Consider the following 15,245-nt stretch of genomic DNA (forward strand, 5'->3'; position numbering starts at 1 on the left):
TCCCAATCCTCTTACTAAACACCTTATTCTTTTTATCTGTTGATTTTTGTGCTATCTTTGTAATTCATATATTCAGGGGGTCTGTGCGCTTCCATGACTTGGATGCATATGAAAATATCTAGATTTTGGAGGTTAGTATAAGATAAAGCGTTTCATTAATATTTTTATATGGATTACATATTGAAACGATAATCTGGAGATGTCAGTTTAAATAAAATTAACATGGATTCCACCTATATTTTCTTTTTATGAGGCCACTAGAAATTACATAGATTGCTCACTTCCTTTGTCTATTGTACGGTGGTATTCTAGACTGCACTCTAGCAAAAAGAGAGCAGACTATGAAGCAAGATAAACACGGATTTAGAGCCCACCTCCTTGACTTATTAGCTCTGTGGACTTGGTAAGCCACTTAAAATACCTACTTCATAGGAACTTGTGAGGACTACATTAATTAATCTATACAGAATACTTGAAACCTAGTAAGTAATCATCCAATGCTTGTTTTATTATCTTTCTCCGAGGATAAGGAAGTCGCTCATTTATTATAGTATAGAGCAAATATGACTACACATGTATTAAATGAAGTTCATATTGAAATTAGCTATGAGAATATTTTTAAAATTCATACACTGTCACATGACTGCCAAGGCCCAGCATTATCATTTTAAAATGTAACAGTATTTTAAGAGAAAAAGACAATCATAATTTTATTCATTCACTTTTTCTACACTTTAATAAATCTTTTGCATAGGTAAATACATTTAGTTAGAGTTGCAAGACAACATGGAAACAGACAAGAAATAAGCATTCTGAATCTTTTCAAAGTGACTATATTGAGGAAACTCTTGACTAAATGTTACTTTCAGAAATAACCGCACCCTGTCTATTCACACCTGAAACTATCTGTATAATCTTCAACCTTCAATAAAGTCATTGTACAGTATAGTTTATCTTGAACATCTTCTTATACTTTTTAAAAGCATTATTTCAAGAACAGAAATTCTCCAAATAATCCTACAAATAAATAGCAAATGTTATTGCACCTGAGCTTAAGAATTTAAAATGGTTTCCATTGGTTCAGTTATTAATTTCTAAAGTAAAACTTGAAGTTAACAATTTCTGGGCTATAAGTACTGATGGTAATTAGAATATCTTAATACCTGATGTAAAGATAGTTTCTGATACTGGGGAATTGGGTTACAAAATTTCCTCCATACTCAGAGTAAAGTGAGTTTATTGTAACACAGTGAGCTCTAATTACCTGAGCTAATCAAGGAAACACGAGGGCAGGTCACTTAAGTGAGAACCCAGCTTGTCTGGGAACCACGCTCTTGCCCCTGACTCCAGAGATCTTTGTCCTAAGAGGTCAGCTCCACAGGCAGCCCTTTCTCAAGGATATTACCTACTCTCTTTCAGCTCTTTCTGTGGCTCAGGCTATGCTGAATTGAAGGTACCAACTTCTGGACAGGCACCACAGTCTGCAAATGTTCAGCAGCAATAGTGTGAAGGATAGGGCATTCAGTCAGGGGAGGAAGAAAAGTGCTTCTAGAAGGGATATCTGACTGAGAACCAAAGTGATAAGAAGATGTAACAATGGGGAAAGAATATTAAAATCTAAGGCTGCACAAGGCATTGTAAACAGCAATGATCTTTCTTAGAAATGTTAGAGTTCAGTTGCACTAGAAGAACTAATATAATGTAGGACAGGAATAAAAATACCTGAGAAGTTATTTTTCTCTAGGCAATCAAGTAAGTGTTGTTTCTGCTTTTAGCAAAAATTCATCTATGCCTAAATTCATTTCTATCTTTATTAAAAAGAAAAAAGAGTAGATTTTTAACAAAATGGCCAACAAAACAATTATGGATTTTAATGTTGAGCATATCAATTTATTACTAATTTTGGTCTTTCCATTAGTTCCCTATATAAAAATGGTGTGTTTCTCAGTAGTAGGTACAATAGCTTTTTAAGAGAACTTGGGCAAAATAATTAAGAGAGAAACCATAAATAATGAGAAAGTAAATGAAGCAAAATTGTCTAGTGTGATGTTTACCCCAAAGTATATTAATATTCTTCCATGAATTTTTATAGTTAAAGTAAAATTATCCTAGTCTAGAATATTATGAGTAATTAGAAAAGATTCCAATCTTTAAAAATTATGAGAAATTAAGATCTCATTAATGGAATTAGAAATGTCAGTAATTATGCTACTGTTCAAGTTTGGTCTGTATTTTCTGGGCCTCTTCAGGCCAAGAATAACAATCAGGTAGAATCTGGTCATAATCAGTGCTATACATCTGAGAGCGGACAAATGCTTCCTTGTTTTGGGGTTCAGGATAAACTGTGGCTGTCTTTTCTTGGTAAGCATCTTTCACAATCTAGGAATAAAAAAAGAATATTAATTATTTTAATGAATAGAGTTGATGGTGAGCACATGTCAGTTTTCATCTGTTTCAAAAAATTAATTTATGTCTCGGTTGTTTACAAAAAATTAAGTTACATTATAATAAAAGCACACATACACAAAGAAGATAGAAAAGGAAAATGCAATTATAAATCACATAGCAGGAGGAGAACAGGACATCGCCAACAACGGAAAGTGTGAAGAATAGAGATTTATCAAAAGTGTGATCATAACAGGATTTCACAGATAATCCAGTGGTGAAAGTTTTGACATGACCTGAACGGTAACTAACTTGAACTAAATACCTTAGTATTCCTGCTAAGTTTGAACTCAGACAGCATGTGGTATCCACAATCCCTGTCCTGACCACAGCCTCCTACAAAATTTCCTTATTTATCCCTGTTCACCTAATCCGCTGGACTCCACAGTCAGTTATAATCCCCCTCCCCAGTATCACAGAATCTCCCGTCTCCCTGTCTTGCTGTCACACTCCCCATTCTAGTTCCTGGTCTGGGCAACCCTCAGTGCTGGCTTTCCCCCTTCATGGCTGCCTCCAGTGATGTCATACTTTTCCTAACCTTACCTGGGTTGATGTGGTTGCATATTATGTTTTTATCCTTTTCTTTAACAAACAAACACCCTTTGTCTCCCAGTTCCCACAAGGCAATTTCAAACCTTCCTCTGTCGTAACTGCATTTGACTCATCGCTGTACTGAGAACATTCCAGCTACTCAGCGAAAACAGTCTCAATTTCCCCTTCCATCAACTCAAGTGAACTCCTCTACATCTTCAAACATTCACTCTTCCCTTACTTTGAGAAGAATGGATTCTCCCACTTGTCAAAATTAATCACTCTATACGTACTCTTTAATTCACTCCAGTTGTAAAAAAAAAAAAAAAAAAAGCAATCGCTAGGAGCTATCTGTATAATAGTTATTTGGATAAGTCTGATTTTGAAGAAGATTGGAATGATTAAGTATTTCTTCTCAATGAAAAATTACGCATTGTGAAAAATTATGGTTACAAAGACTGTGCCATATTATGGAGAAATATTCATTAAAAACACACAGAACAAATGTATATACCATGATTATGACAATATTAGCAAAGATAGCAAGCAAATGAAAAAAAGACTGGAGGCAAACACACCAAAATAATAAAACTGCTTATGTTAGAAAAATAGAGTATTGGATAGTTTCTTCTGTATTTCCCAAAGTGCCTATAATGTGGTATTATAGCTTTTTTGAGGTATAATTGACTAATTGCAAAATCCCAACATTTTAAGTGCACAATGAAATTATTTTTGTCAGTTCGCAGAGTTGTGCAACTGTTACCGAATCCACTTTTAGAACATTTCCATCACCCCAGAGACCCCTTGTGCCTGTTTGCAATAGTTGTACTATTTTTATAACAAAACACATTATTTCATTCCTGACACAGACTGTGTGAAAGTTCACTCCTCTTTCTGGTCCCAGGACACACCGCTGTATCAGTGACCAACCCCCCCCCCCCGCCCCCCACCATGAAGCCTCCACCCTCAATACTAGAGTCTGCAAGAGCAGTTTGTTCTCTGTTGCTTTCCTAATTCTCCCCAGTAACTTCTGTGCTACTGAAATTGCTTTTGTAAAAGGTTCTGCTAACTCTGTACATACTAAAAGTTCACCTGTTTTTCTCACCAGGATATCGCTCTTCCACCCCCATCCTGACACTGTGTCTTGTCTAGTTTCTGACATGTTGCTCAGTTCTGAGTCTCATCTTAAAGTCCTAACTTTCCTTCACTGGCTTCTTACCTCTGTGTTCTGGACAGAGTAACAAACCATCTTCCATCCTTAGTTCTCACCTGCCATACTTGCTGTCCTGGTAGCTCCAAAAACTCCTGGCATTTCCCCCATTACCACATGGAAAATAGTTCCCACATCTTTATATTTAGTGTCTCTTTAAGTTTCAACAATTTCTATCAACTTGCTGGAGTTGTATGAATTCTATGTGAATGTGCCCTGAAACTTCAAACTTGCAGGTCACCTACACTATCTTCCTCCCTCAACTTGATTCTTTGTTCTGATTTCCCAGTTTCTGTCTCAGCACTTGATTTTCCCATGATTCTAGGTAGAATATCCAAGTCTTTATGAACTTCCCTGAGGTCCTCTGCTTTTGTATTTTCTCCTCTAATCATAAGCTAACACCTTTTCATTTATGTTTATTTTTGAGAGAGAGAAAGACAGAGTGAGAGCAGGGGAGGGGCGGAGAGACAGAGAGATGCAGAATCCAAAGCAGGCTCCAGGCTCTGAGCTGTCAGCACAAAGCCCAATGTGGGACTTGAACTCAGGAACCTTGAGATCATGACCTGAGCTGAAGTCGGATGCTTAACCGACACCAGGCGCCCAGGCGCCCCAACACCTTTTCGCTTAAATCTTCACAATGAATTTAACATAATAATGTGCTGTTTGGTGTATTAACAATTCAAATTAGTTAAAAACTAGGAGATATAAAATAGTAGAAGATAAAAAGATACTCTTTCATGAATAGGTAATCAAGCAGATTATCTAAAGTTTTTTTGAAGGATTACTTGGGTTTTGAAGCATATGCCCTCAATCAATAAGGCATATAATGATACATGAATCCTAAATATGGTACTGTTTTGGTAAATTTGCTAATAGTCTTTATTTTCAACCAAAAAACAATATTTCCCCTGAGGGGATACTTGGCAATGTCTGGTGACATTTTCGGTTCTCATAACTGGGCAGAGGCTGCTGACATCTGGTGGGTAGAGGCCAGGTATGCTTAGCATTCTATAATGCCAAGATAACCCCACAACCAAGAGTTATCCAGCCAATATGTGCACAGTGCTGCGGCTGAGAAACCCTAGTTTACATCTGTAACATATAAACATAAACCATTATGGGCTGACCTATGTCACCCAAAATTCATATGCACTAACCCCCAGTACCTCAGAGTGTGATAATGTTTGGAGACAGGGACTTTAAAGAAGTAATTAAGTTAAAAATGAGGCTGTTTGGGTGGGCCCTAATCCAAACTGACTAGTGTTCTTATAAGAAGGGCAAATTTGGACACCCCAGGAGAGCCAAGGATGTTTGTGCACAAAGAAAAGACCACGTGAGGACACAGTGAGAAAGCAGTCATCTACAAGCTAAGGAAGGAGCCCTCCAAGGAAATCAGGCCTTCTACCCCTTAATCTTAGATTTCCAGCCCCCAGAACTGTGAGAAATAGATTTCTGTTGTTTGAGCCACCCAGTCTGTGGTATTTTGCTACAGCAGCCCTAAGAGGCTAATATAATTATATTGTAAAAAAAGTCAATTTCTCTCTCATCTTAATTACAGAAAATTTCTCTGTCTTTAGGTTCTTCTTGGCTAATTGTTTCATTAGCTCATCTGCCACCCCAACAGCTTTGAGTTCCTTGCCCTCATTGTTTAGCCCTCTGCCCAATATTATCAATTGTGATCTTTAAGATGCTATACATCATAGAAACATAGACAAGACAAGTGATTCAAATGATTCTAAATGTTACTCTACCATATCTGCAATATTTTGGTGACAACACAACTGAAATATGGAAAACAATAAGTTAAAAAAGGTGAAATAGGAGAAACCTAACTGAAAGGGAATCCTACTAACTTATTTAGATTATGGGACAGGTAAAGAATGATAGGGAAATCAATGATTCACCCCAATTCTTCCATTCCTAGGGATGAAGTGTAGTTCCTAAGCTCTGCTAAAGCACTGTGTCTCATTTCTCTGACTTCTGACAAAATAAGTTGATACAGATATACATTTCAAGGAAGTGAAGTGATTTTTAGTGGCTAAAAATGCATATTTAGCAATAGAAGGAATTAAAAATAATAAGACTTGAAAAAGAGTGGTTTTACCTTTGCTGCAATTTTCAGAGAAACATCTCTAATGGTGTCCAAAGGAGGATAAAGCCGGCCCTCTTCCAAGTGTTTATCTGATACTTGCTGGGCTATAACCTTTCAAAATAAGAAAGACAAATATGTTTTTACTTCACACCATACAATGTGATGGTTATGAGGATACCTAGGTGAATGATCACATATGGTCATATATGGAAGCAGGGCACATTAATGTGATCACCTAATTTTGTCTTTCCCTTTGTCGATGGGAAAACTGAGTCCAGAAGACTTGGTGACTGGTGGGATCCCACCATTAGTAAAGATGGGAACAGAATCTGCACTGCCTCTTACTCCAGTTCCTTTTCTACTGTGCCATGAAATGCTGGAAGCTTTTCCATCCAATGTGCCTGAGGAACAGGGGAGAGAGGGGCGAGGAAGGCAGAGGAGGATGACAGAAGTGATGGACAAGGACCCTGAGAGTACAGGAGGGAAGGGATCCAAGGCTGATCACACTGCTTCTCCTAGCTCACATATTCTGGCACAAGAGGTACAGCACGGGACTGAGAGAGCCACTTTGGAGTCACATTGCAAGTAGGGTTTCAATTTATCCAGATTCTGGATTCTCTGAATCACCTAACTGGTCTCAGCATTTGCTGTTCCCAGACCATTCTCCATTTCTAAATTAAATGACATATACTTAAGAATTTGCTAAGAGTGTAGATCTTATGGTAAGTGTTCTTATCTCCCTCTCTCAATCTCTCATCTCTCATCTCTCTCTCTCTCTCTCTCTCTCTCTCTCTCTCTCTCTCACACACACACACACACACACACACACACACACACACACACACACAGAGAGTAGGAAAGAGCATTTGGCAATGATAGACATATTTATGGCATGTATTTTGGTGATCAAGTTGTGTGATTAAGTATGTACAGCTTTTTGTATGTCAATCATACCTCAGTAAAGTATTTTTTTTGAGACAGATTGATACTACATGCCTCCTGATGTGATGCACTGAGAAGGATGCAATCATTAGGCATTTAGTACTCCTAACAAAACCGCATAACTTGAATTCAATCATGAGGAAACAATCAGATAAACCCAAAGTGGGGAACATTGTAAAAACCAACTGGCCTATATGCTCCAAAATGTCAGTGCCATAAAGGAAAGACTGAAATATTCTTGCAGATTAAAGGATTAGTCTAGAGGCTATAAAGGCCTTTTCTAATGGATAATTGGTGAAATTTGAATTCGGGCTGTGCATTAGATAATAATATTCTATCAGTGTTAAAGTTCCTGAATTGAAAATGGTACAGAGATCACATAAAAAAATGTCCTGAAATATCTAGGGGTAAAGGGACATGATACTGTAAGTTGCTCTCAAGCGGTTCAACAATAAAGTTCTATATGCTAAGTTATTTGCTGAACCTTCTGGGGCACAGAGGTAGACTCAGCAATTGTGAAGTTCCCTCCAGCTCTAAGACTTTGGTTAGGTATTTCAGTGTGGCAAGTCTAAAGCAGTATGTGGCTGGCTCTATTATTTAACAGACCTGAGGGTGAAGACAGGAAGTAAAAAATCTTCCTCATTTGAAACATTTTGCATAAGCAAACACGTATTTTTCACTATCTCTTAATATGTAAGATTTTTAAATCATGAAATTATTTCTGCAATTGTTTTATTGCCATCAGCAAATATGAAAGACACTGAGCAAGTATAACACCAAGAGAGGATAAAAAAGCAGTTCCTGCCCTTGAGAAAGTTAGAAGTTAGTGAGGAAGAAAAAGGGAATACTGAAAGAGAGGACAGCCTAGGTCAAAGGTGAAATGTGAGTGTTAAGAAGTCCAGAAGTACAGTGGAGACAGCTTAGTCATGGGACTGAAGGAGAGCTAGGAGTCAGACAAAAGGGAAGGGGTGGGCACTCCAGAAAGAAGACAGATTCAGACCAAAGGCAGAGATGTATGAGCTGGACTCAGTGATCCCCAGTGTCCTGATCTGGGGGAGCAGAGGGGGATCTGAATAGAGAATAAGGATTGGAGCACTGTCAATGCTAAATTAAGGAATTTTGGTTAAATTCTATGGGTGACTGAGGATATTCTGAACAAGGATATTTAGGCAGGAGTGTGGGGTGGGGGGAGAGCAGGATGAAGTTACTAGTACAACTGCTATTTGATTAATATTACATTACATATTATGCAAAATATATAATTATAATTACAGAAAGCTGATCACAAAGAATTTTATAATAAAGACATTGTTCAGTCCTTTATTTCTTGCCTTTATAACAGGATGTTGAGCAAAACTTTTCCTTGGCCCCAGAATTGGTGATCAGGGCCCCCAACACTAGAAGAAATGGAATTAAGTGTTCCACATTATAATGAAGCCACCAAATACGTGAGGACTGCCACGTCCCTCAGAACCTAAGAGGGGGTGGAATCAGCCCTGCCAGCCCCACAACCACAGCCACCCCTTTTCAGAAGGCTGCAATGGGGAGAATCAGGGAGAGTCACTAGAACCATAGTCTGGCCTAGTGGGTAATGCAGTGGCTTCTCTCCCCCTCTTCTTCTTGCACACTGCCCTCTCTTAAAAGCATGAGGTGCCCTCAAGGAGAGTTTGGCATTCTATTCCTCACTTAGCCTGAGCAGTTACAGACATGTTTATGTAAGCAGAGGTGAAGAGGATGGGAAAGGAGAATCAGATAGAAAGGGGGGTGGGGGGGTTGCTTGGAGAGGAGCCTGTATCCCCAGAAGGCATGAGCTTCCAAGCCAAGTTACCACTGCAGAGGAGGATCTCACAAGCTGAGCAAGGGGAGAAGGCTGAACTGGAGCCAGATCTCTCATGTTATGCCACAGAGGGCCCCAAAGGGTCCTCTAAACTCTTGTACACATACCCCATGAGAAAGCCAGATATGGGCTCCTGCCTCAGATGGTTCAATGGCCTAAAAAAATGGAGAGTTAATAAAAGACATATTTGGGGTGCCTGGATGGATGGCTGAGTGGGTCAAATGTCTGATTCTTGACTTTGACTGAGGTCATAATCCCAGGATCGTGGGATAGAGCCCTGTGTTGGGCTCTGCACTAGGCATGGAACCTGCATAGGATTCTCTCTCCTTCTCCCTCTACCCCTGTCCCCTGTTCATATGCTCTCTAAAAAAAGGAAAGGAAAGGGAAGGGAAGGGAAGGGAAGGGAAGGGAAGGGAAGGGAAGGGAAGGGAAGGGAAGGGAAGGGAAGGAAAGGAAAGGAAAGGAAAGGAAAGGAAAGGAAAGGAAAGGAAAGGAAAGGAAAGGAAAGGAAAGGAAAAGGAAAGGACATGTTTGTCCTTTTCCATACCCTTCCTTTCTGTTTCCAACACATTTGAAGAAATAGGCCTTGATAAGAAGGGGGAGGAGGTGTTCAGAGCCCAGACATACTCTTTTCCCTGAGTCCCTCAAGATGCTGGAATGGGAGAATAATAAAAGAGAAGGGGCTCTCAGCCAGCTGCTGCGGCAGGCCTTTTGTACTGAAGGAACAAGAGATGATATCTGAATTGGATACTGATTCTGAACGGAACAGATGTTTAATTATTGTTCACTGATGTATTCCCCAGCACCCAGAATAATGAGTAGCACATAGCAGGTATTAATCAATACTTGTTAAAAGAATGGGTGAACTGAAATGGAATTAAAAGTTACTGAGATGCCATTAAGAGAAAGAAAAGAAAGACTTGATGGAGAATTATTCAAAGCAGTGATTGTCAGGAAAAATAAAACCATTTTATGTTGATGCCCCATTGAATTTAGGCTGCTTACAAAATCCTGTTACTTCTTGCTGTTCTGCAAAGGATCTGTAGCAGATTCAAATCATTGGCATCTCTTAGATGTTAAAGCAAAAACCTGTATAGGTATCTAGTACTGTTATTTAACTGGATAGAGAAAAAATGAGTAGCACAATGTCGAATGGATATAACAGCATGGTGGTTGAAAGCTCAGGCTGTGATGTGATGTAGGTCTATATTCAAATTCTAACTGCAATAATTACTGTTTGTTTGAATTGGGGCAAATTAATTAACCTTCCTAAGCCTAGTTTTCCCTTTGGCGATAGAAGACTACTAACAATTCCTAATTCATGAGATTAAACAAAATAAATGCCAGTAAGGAATTTACCACATTGTCTGAGAAAGTAAATGTTCGGTATGTTTTAGCTATTTCACTTTTTGCTTAATGTTTATTTATTTCGAGAGAGCATGCATGCTTGCACACGCATACTCGTGCACACACACAAGCGGATGGGGGAGGGGCACAGGGAGAGATAAAGAGAGAATCCCAAGCAGGCTCCACACTCAGCACAGAGCCTGATATAGGGCTCAGTCTCACCACCATGAGATCATGACCTGAGAGGATATCAAGAGTAAGACGCTCAACCGACTGAGCCCAGGTTGAGCCCTCTTAGCTATTTCACTTTTAAAAGAACGGAGGGGCAGTCACCATGGCAGAATGGAAGTAAAATAGCTTTGGGGGCCAGATCTAGCTCTACAATATGAAAGCTAGTAAGGTTTTTGAGGTGGAGGCAAGTTCTATAACCAATCAACTGCAAATTATTTCTATGAGATAATAGGTATACCATTCCTCTCACCATTGGGGTCCAGCATCGTTGCTTCTTGTCTAGAATGTTGCACAATATCATTTTAAAGAGACTGGGGACAGTAAGAAGATGGCTGAGTAAATTAGAATCAGTCTGAATCTTTGCTCTCCACGTATGCCTGTCACACAGAGAGAGAACCGAGACACCATAGAACAGAGCCAAGTAGCAAACACGTGACCAGGGGAGCCTCATGTTAGGAATTGAATCACTAACATGGAAGGGATTGACCTGGGGGAAAAGGGGAGAGTATACAAGAGTCTTAACGTTGCTCTCACCTATTACCTCATTCACTCAAAAACTCTTTGCTGCTTTTGATATGCCACTGGTGTCTCTCTAACTACACTGTGTCCGCTTTCAAATGATCTGTCTTCGTTTCATTTTGGCAATGTTACAGCAGCTGGATTTTCAGTTATCCAGTGACTTCAATGAATCAAAGTTTCCTCCAGATGCTGTTGTCTGTGGTGACCATCTCTAGTGTCCTCCACACAGACCTCAGAAAGGGGTGGGGTGAGGCAGATGAGAGAACACAGAGCAGGTGGTTCAGGAGGAACGGGATAAGGACAGGCAGCCAGACACGCCTCTCAGATGTGGACAGGAGGCGAGGAGTATGTTCCCAGGAGGGCTGACCCAAGGGAGCACTAAGTGCTCTTAGCAGAGGTTCAGAAGGTTGTGAGGGTACCAGGAAAGCCAGAATCCTCTTTGTTGTAACAGCATGGTGGTTGAAAGCTCGGGCTGTGATGTGAGGTAGGTCTATGTTCAAATTCTAACTGCAATAATTACTATTTGGTTGAATTTAGGCAAATTAATTAACCTTCCTAAGCCTAATTTTCTCAAGATGAGCCATGGTAGTCACCAAAGGATTCAAGCATGAGGTGGGGAGTGAAGTTAACAGAAGGAGAGGCTTAGATAGGTGAATAGTTCTCAGAGTTTTCCAGGCAGGATAATAGAGCAGTTATACAGGTGTGTGCCTGCATGTTGTGTTTGAAGCTTTGGGATGAGGGAGAATGAAAGAATGACAGGCTTGTAAGCTTTGGTGTCTACTTAGAAAGGAGTTATCACTAAATGCAATGCAAATACTGAGGGTGAAGGAAGGTGAAAGTATGGTTTTATGCATTTTGTGTTTAAGGAAAAAGCAACTGGAGACACGTTACAAGATGAGACTAGAGACACAGATTTGGCCACTTTTAGACTTAAGATAATGGAACCCAGAGAATGGATGAAATCTCTGAAAGCATAAGAAAAAGGGGGAAAAAGTTACAACAACAACAACAAAATGAATGCTAGAAAAAAGCTCTTAGTTAAAAGGGACATGGAAAGAAGACAAAGTAAACAATGAGGTGGTGTGAAAAACAAGACTGTTGTGTTGAAGCCTAAGAGAAAACCAGTGGAAAGGCCAGAAGAGGTAGCCAGAGAGATCACTAGCTACAAGAAGGGCACTGCTGACATTACATTTTCTTTTTTCTTCAAAGTTTTTTGATAGTATTTATTACTTTGCCTGGATGGCAAATGGGAGGATTTTTTTTTTCATGGAGTTTGTCACTAGATGGTGCTGGAGTTATTTAGGAAAGCAAACATGGGCTACATTGAGTAGAAGATCTCCGCCCCCCCCCCCCGCCTTTGATGTGTCTGTTACGTAGAACAATAATTATATTTTTCTTAATGTGTGAACAGCTTTGATAAGCTCTCTTAGTGAGCAGATATCTACTTATGTGTAACAAGATTTTAGGAGGTAAAGAAACTAGGACACCAGCTGCGATGCTTCTACTGCAGGGAAGACAAAGAAAAGAGCAGGACATTACAGCTTCGATATCTGTTCTCACAGAATGATGCCAGGCGCTAAACACTGGGATTATACTCCTTGGACCACAACAATAACAGAAGACTCCATCTATATTCTCCGAGTTCCTCTTCAAAACAGAAAGCATAGTATGTTCGTAAGCTGAAAATATCTGAATTTTAATCAACTTTTATTTGGTTCAGTTCAGTTACCATGTTGTACAGTGGTCTCATTTTAGAAGAAATTCACTCAAATCTCTCATCCGTGAACTGCATCCTGCTCAAACAAGGTATCAACCAGATGAACATTCTGATTATCAAAAGCTCATGATTTTACAAATATGTGATAAATCACTGTATCGTCCCCCTGAAGTGTGGGGAGGAAAGGGAACTGATGGGAACCTGAAGTTTATGGTACGTCTTGTGCCATAAGTAATAAAGTCTTTGTCTCCGACCTAAGGGTTTTGGGTCTTTTGCCAGCATCCATGAAACTGTGGCAGGCTAACTCATTAGCGTGCAACTAAGGTAAGGTTTCAGATCCTTCACTTCTTAAGAACAGCTCACCAGTCCCTACTGGGTCTGTTGCGTGATGTTCGGAGAATCTTTCCTGAAGGCCCACACTCAAACCCACATGTGTCCTTTTAATGAGTTCAAAAACACTAATTCCCTGTTATAATTTTCTTTCTGCTTAAAACATTAGAGTAGTTTCTGTTTTCTGCCCTGTACCCTCAATGATACACACTTCTTCACTATACCAAATCAGACTTTCATTTTAAACCTTCAAAATGCTGTTATTTAGGAAAGTTTGGAGAAACATTGGCTGCTTCATTATGATTTGGAAACAGTATTTTCAATTGTGTCACTACTGTCACAGAATTTGATTGGAAGTATGAAGACGAAAATGAGTTCCTTGTAAGAGATCAGAACAGTTTTTTTACTGGCTACTGAAAAATAGTCTTTTACTCGTGACTCCAATGTGAACCTGCTACCGACCCCTTATTCTCCACTAGGAGAGATTTTTTTCTTCTTCGGACTTTGTACCTTATAGGGAGTGAGCTGAGATGCTATATAAATAAATAAATCATTAACCCACATGGAGCTCATCTGGTGTTTTACAGCCTTGGTGAACACAGAGTTTACAATACCTCAGCAGTTGTGAGAAAAATCTCATCTGTGATATGTCTCAGTCCACAAGCCACAACACCAAGAGCGATTCCAGGAAACACATAGGAATTGTTTCCTTGGCCAGGATATAGGGTCCGTCCATCTGGAAGAGTGACTGGATCAAAAGGACTGCCACTGGCAAAAATTGCACGCCCCTACAACACAGACACACAACTAACTTTAAAAAGAAGCATGGTATTTTAAAAGAAATGTATCATAACAGAACTACCCCACAGAGTACTGAGCATTTAGAAAGAAGACTCATTTTCATTAACCCTCTAATAAGTCTGGGCAAGCTTTTATGATGTTGGCAGTAAGTTCTGGAGTGGGTGATTACTACTACTTTCTGCCTCCCTCTCTACTCCTCAGAGAAGTGTGTAAAGCACAGGAAACCCAAGACCACCACTCTATTTGTTGCAGTGGTCCAACCCAGAAGCCTATCAACCATTTCTATATGGGGTTCAGATAACAGACTTCTGAAGCTGGAAAAAATGATAGGTTAACATTAGAGTATTGGAAAGTATGACATTTTAGGTTAGAGTTTAGGAATCTACACAGTTTTCTTTAATTTTTTAAAAATGTTTATTTTTGAGAGCGAGAAAGAGAGAGCACAAGCCAGGGAGGAACAGAGAGAGACACAGAATCTGAAGCAGGCTCCCAGTATCTGAACTGTCAGCACAGAGCCTAACTTGGGGTTCAAACTCACAAACCTCGATATCATGACCTGAACCAAAGTCAGAGGCTTAACCAACTGAGCCACCCAGGCATCCCTACAAGCAACTTTCTAACGTAACTTAATTATTTTATATATATACATATATGTATACACACATATATTTAAGAAAAAGACCTGCAACATGATATATAAGCTCATTTATCTCCCTCCCTGTTTTCACTTCCTACCTATTGTTTTATAATCATCATATTTTAAGGAGAACAGCATTCAGTAAATGACAGCTGAACATTCTTGTGTACATGGAGTGTTAATATGGAGAAGAAAATCTCTTCATACTATTTCTGGATTATAGTTTTTCATGCTTCAATAATCTTCCTGTTATTTCTATTTTTAACCTTTCCTAACAACCTTTCCCTTGTGCCTAAAGCAGCAGAGACTCATCCAGCACAGACAGACCTTTGCCTGTTCTGTATCCTTTAGCTAAACCAGTGTTTAAGTTTTCAGCCTCAAAATGACTTTCAATTTTATACCCCTTTTTTTTTAAACAACATAGAACATCATGCAAGATGATTAAGAAACAGTTTAGGTCATTTATATCAGACACATTCAAATTTAAAAACACAATTACGGGGCACCTGGGTGGCTCAGTTGGTTAAGTGTCCAACTTCAGCTCAGGTCATGATCTCATGGTTTGTGGGTTCGAGCCCCGCATTGGGCTCTGTGCTGACAGCTCAG

At 39.4% G+C, this 15,245-nt stretch overlaps 1 protein-coding gene across 2 annotated transcripts in view; it reads right to left on the reverse strand.

Moving 5' to 3' along the window:
- Window positions 1–708: 708 nt before the first annotated feature.
- ME1 (malic enzyme 1) overlaps window positions 709–15,245 on the reverse strand; it is a 188,262-nt gene continuing 173,725 nt past the window's right edge. For both annotated transcript variants that reach the window (XM_007090151.3, XM_042986745.1), the window contains exons 12-14: window positions 13,816–13,989; window positions 6,291–6,389; window positions 709–2,379 (exon numbers count right to left, since the gene is read on the reverse strand). In XM_007090151.3, coding sequence (XP_007090213.1) covers window positions 2,209–2,379; window positions 6,291–6,389; window positions 13,816–13,989 — 444 coding nt within the window. In that variant the 3' untranslated portion in view covers window positions 709–2,208. The remainder of the gene's footprint in view (window positions 2,380–6,290; window positions 6,390–13,815; window positions 13,990–15,245) is intronic.

This window comes from Panthera tigris, chromosome B2 (assembly GCF_018350195.1).
Source record: "Panthera tigris isolate Pti1 chromosome B2, P.tigris_Pti1_mat1.1, whole genome shotgun sequence".
NCBI lineage: Eukaryota > Metazoa > Chordata > Mammalia > Carnivora > Felidae > Panthera > Panthera tigris.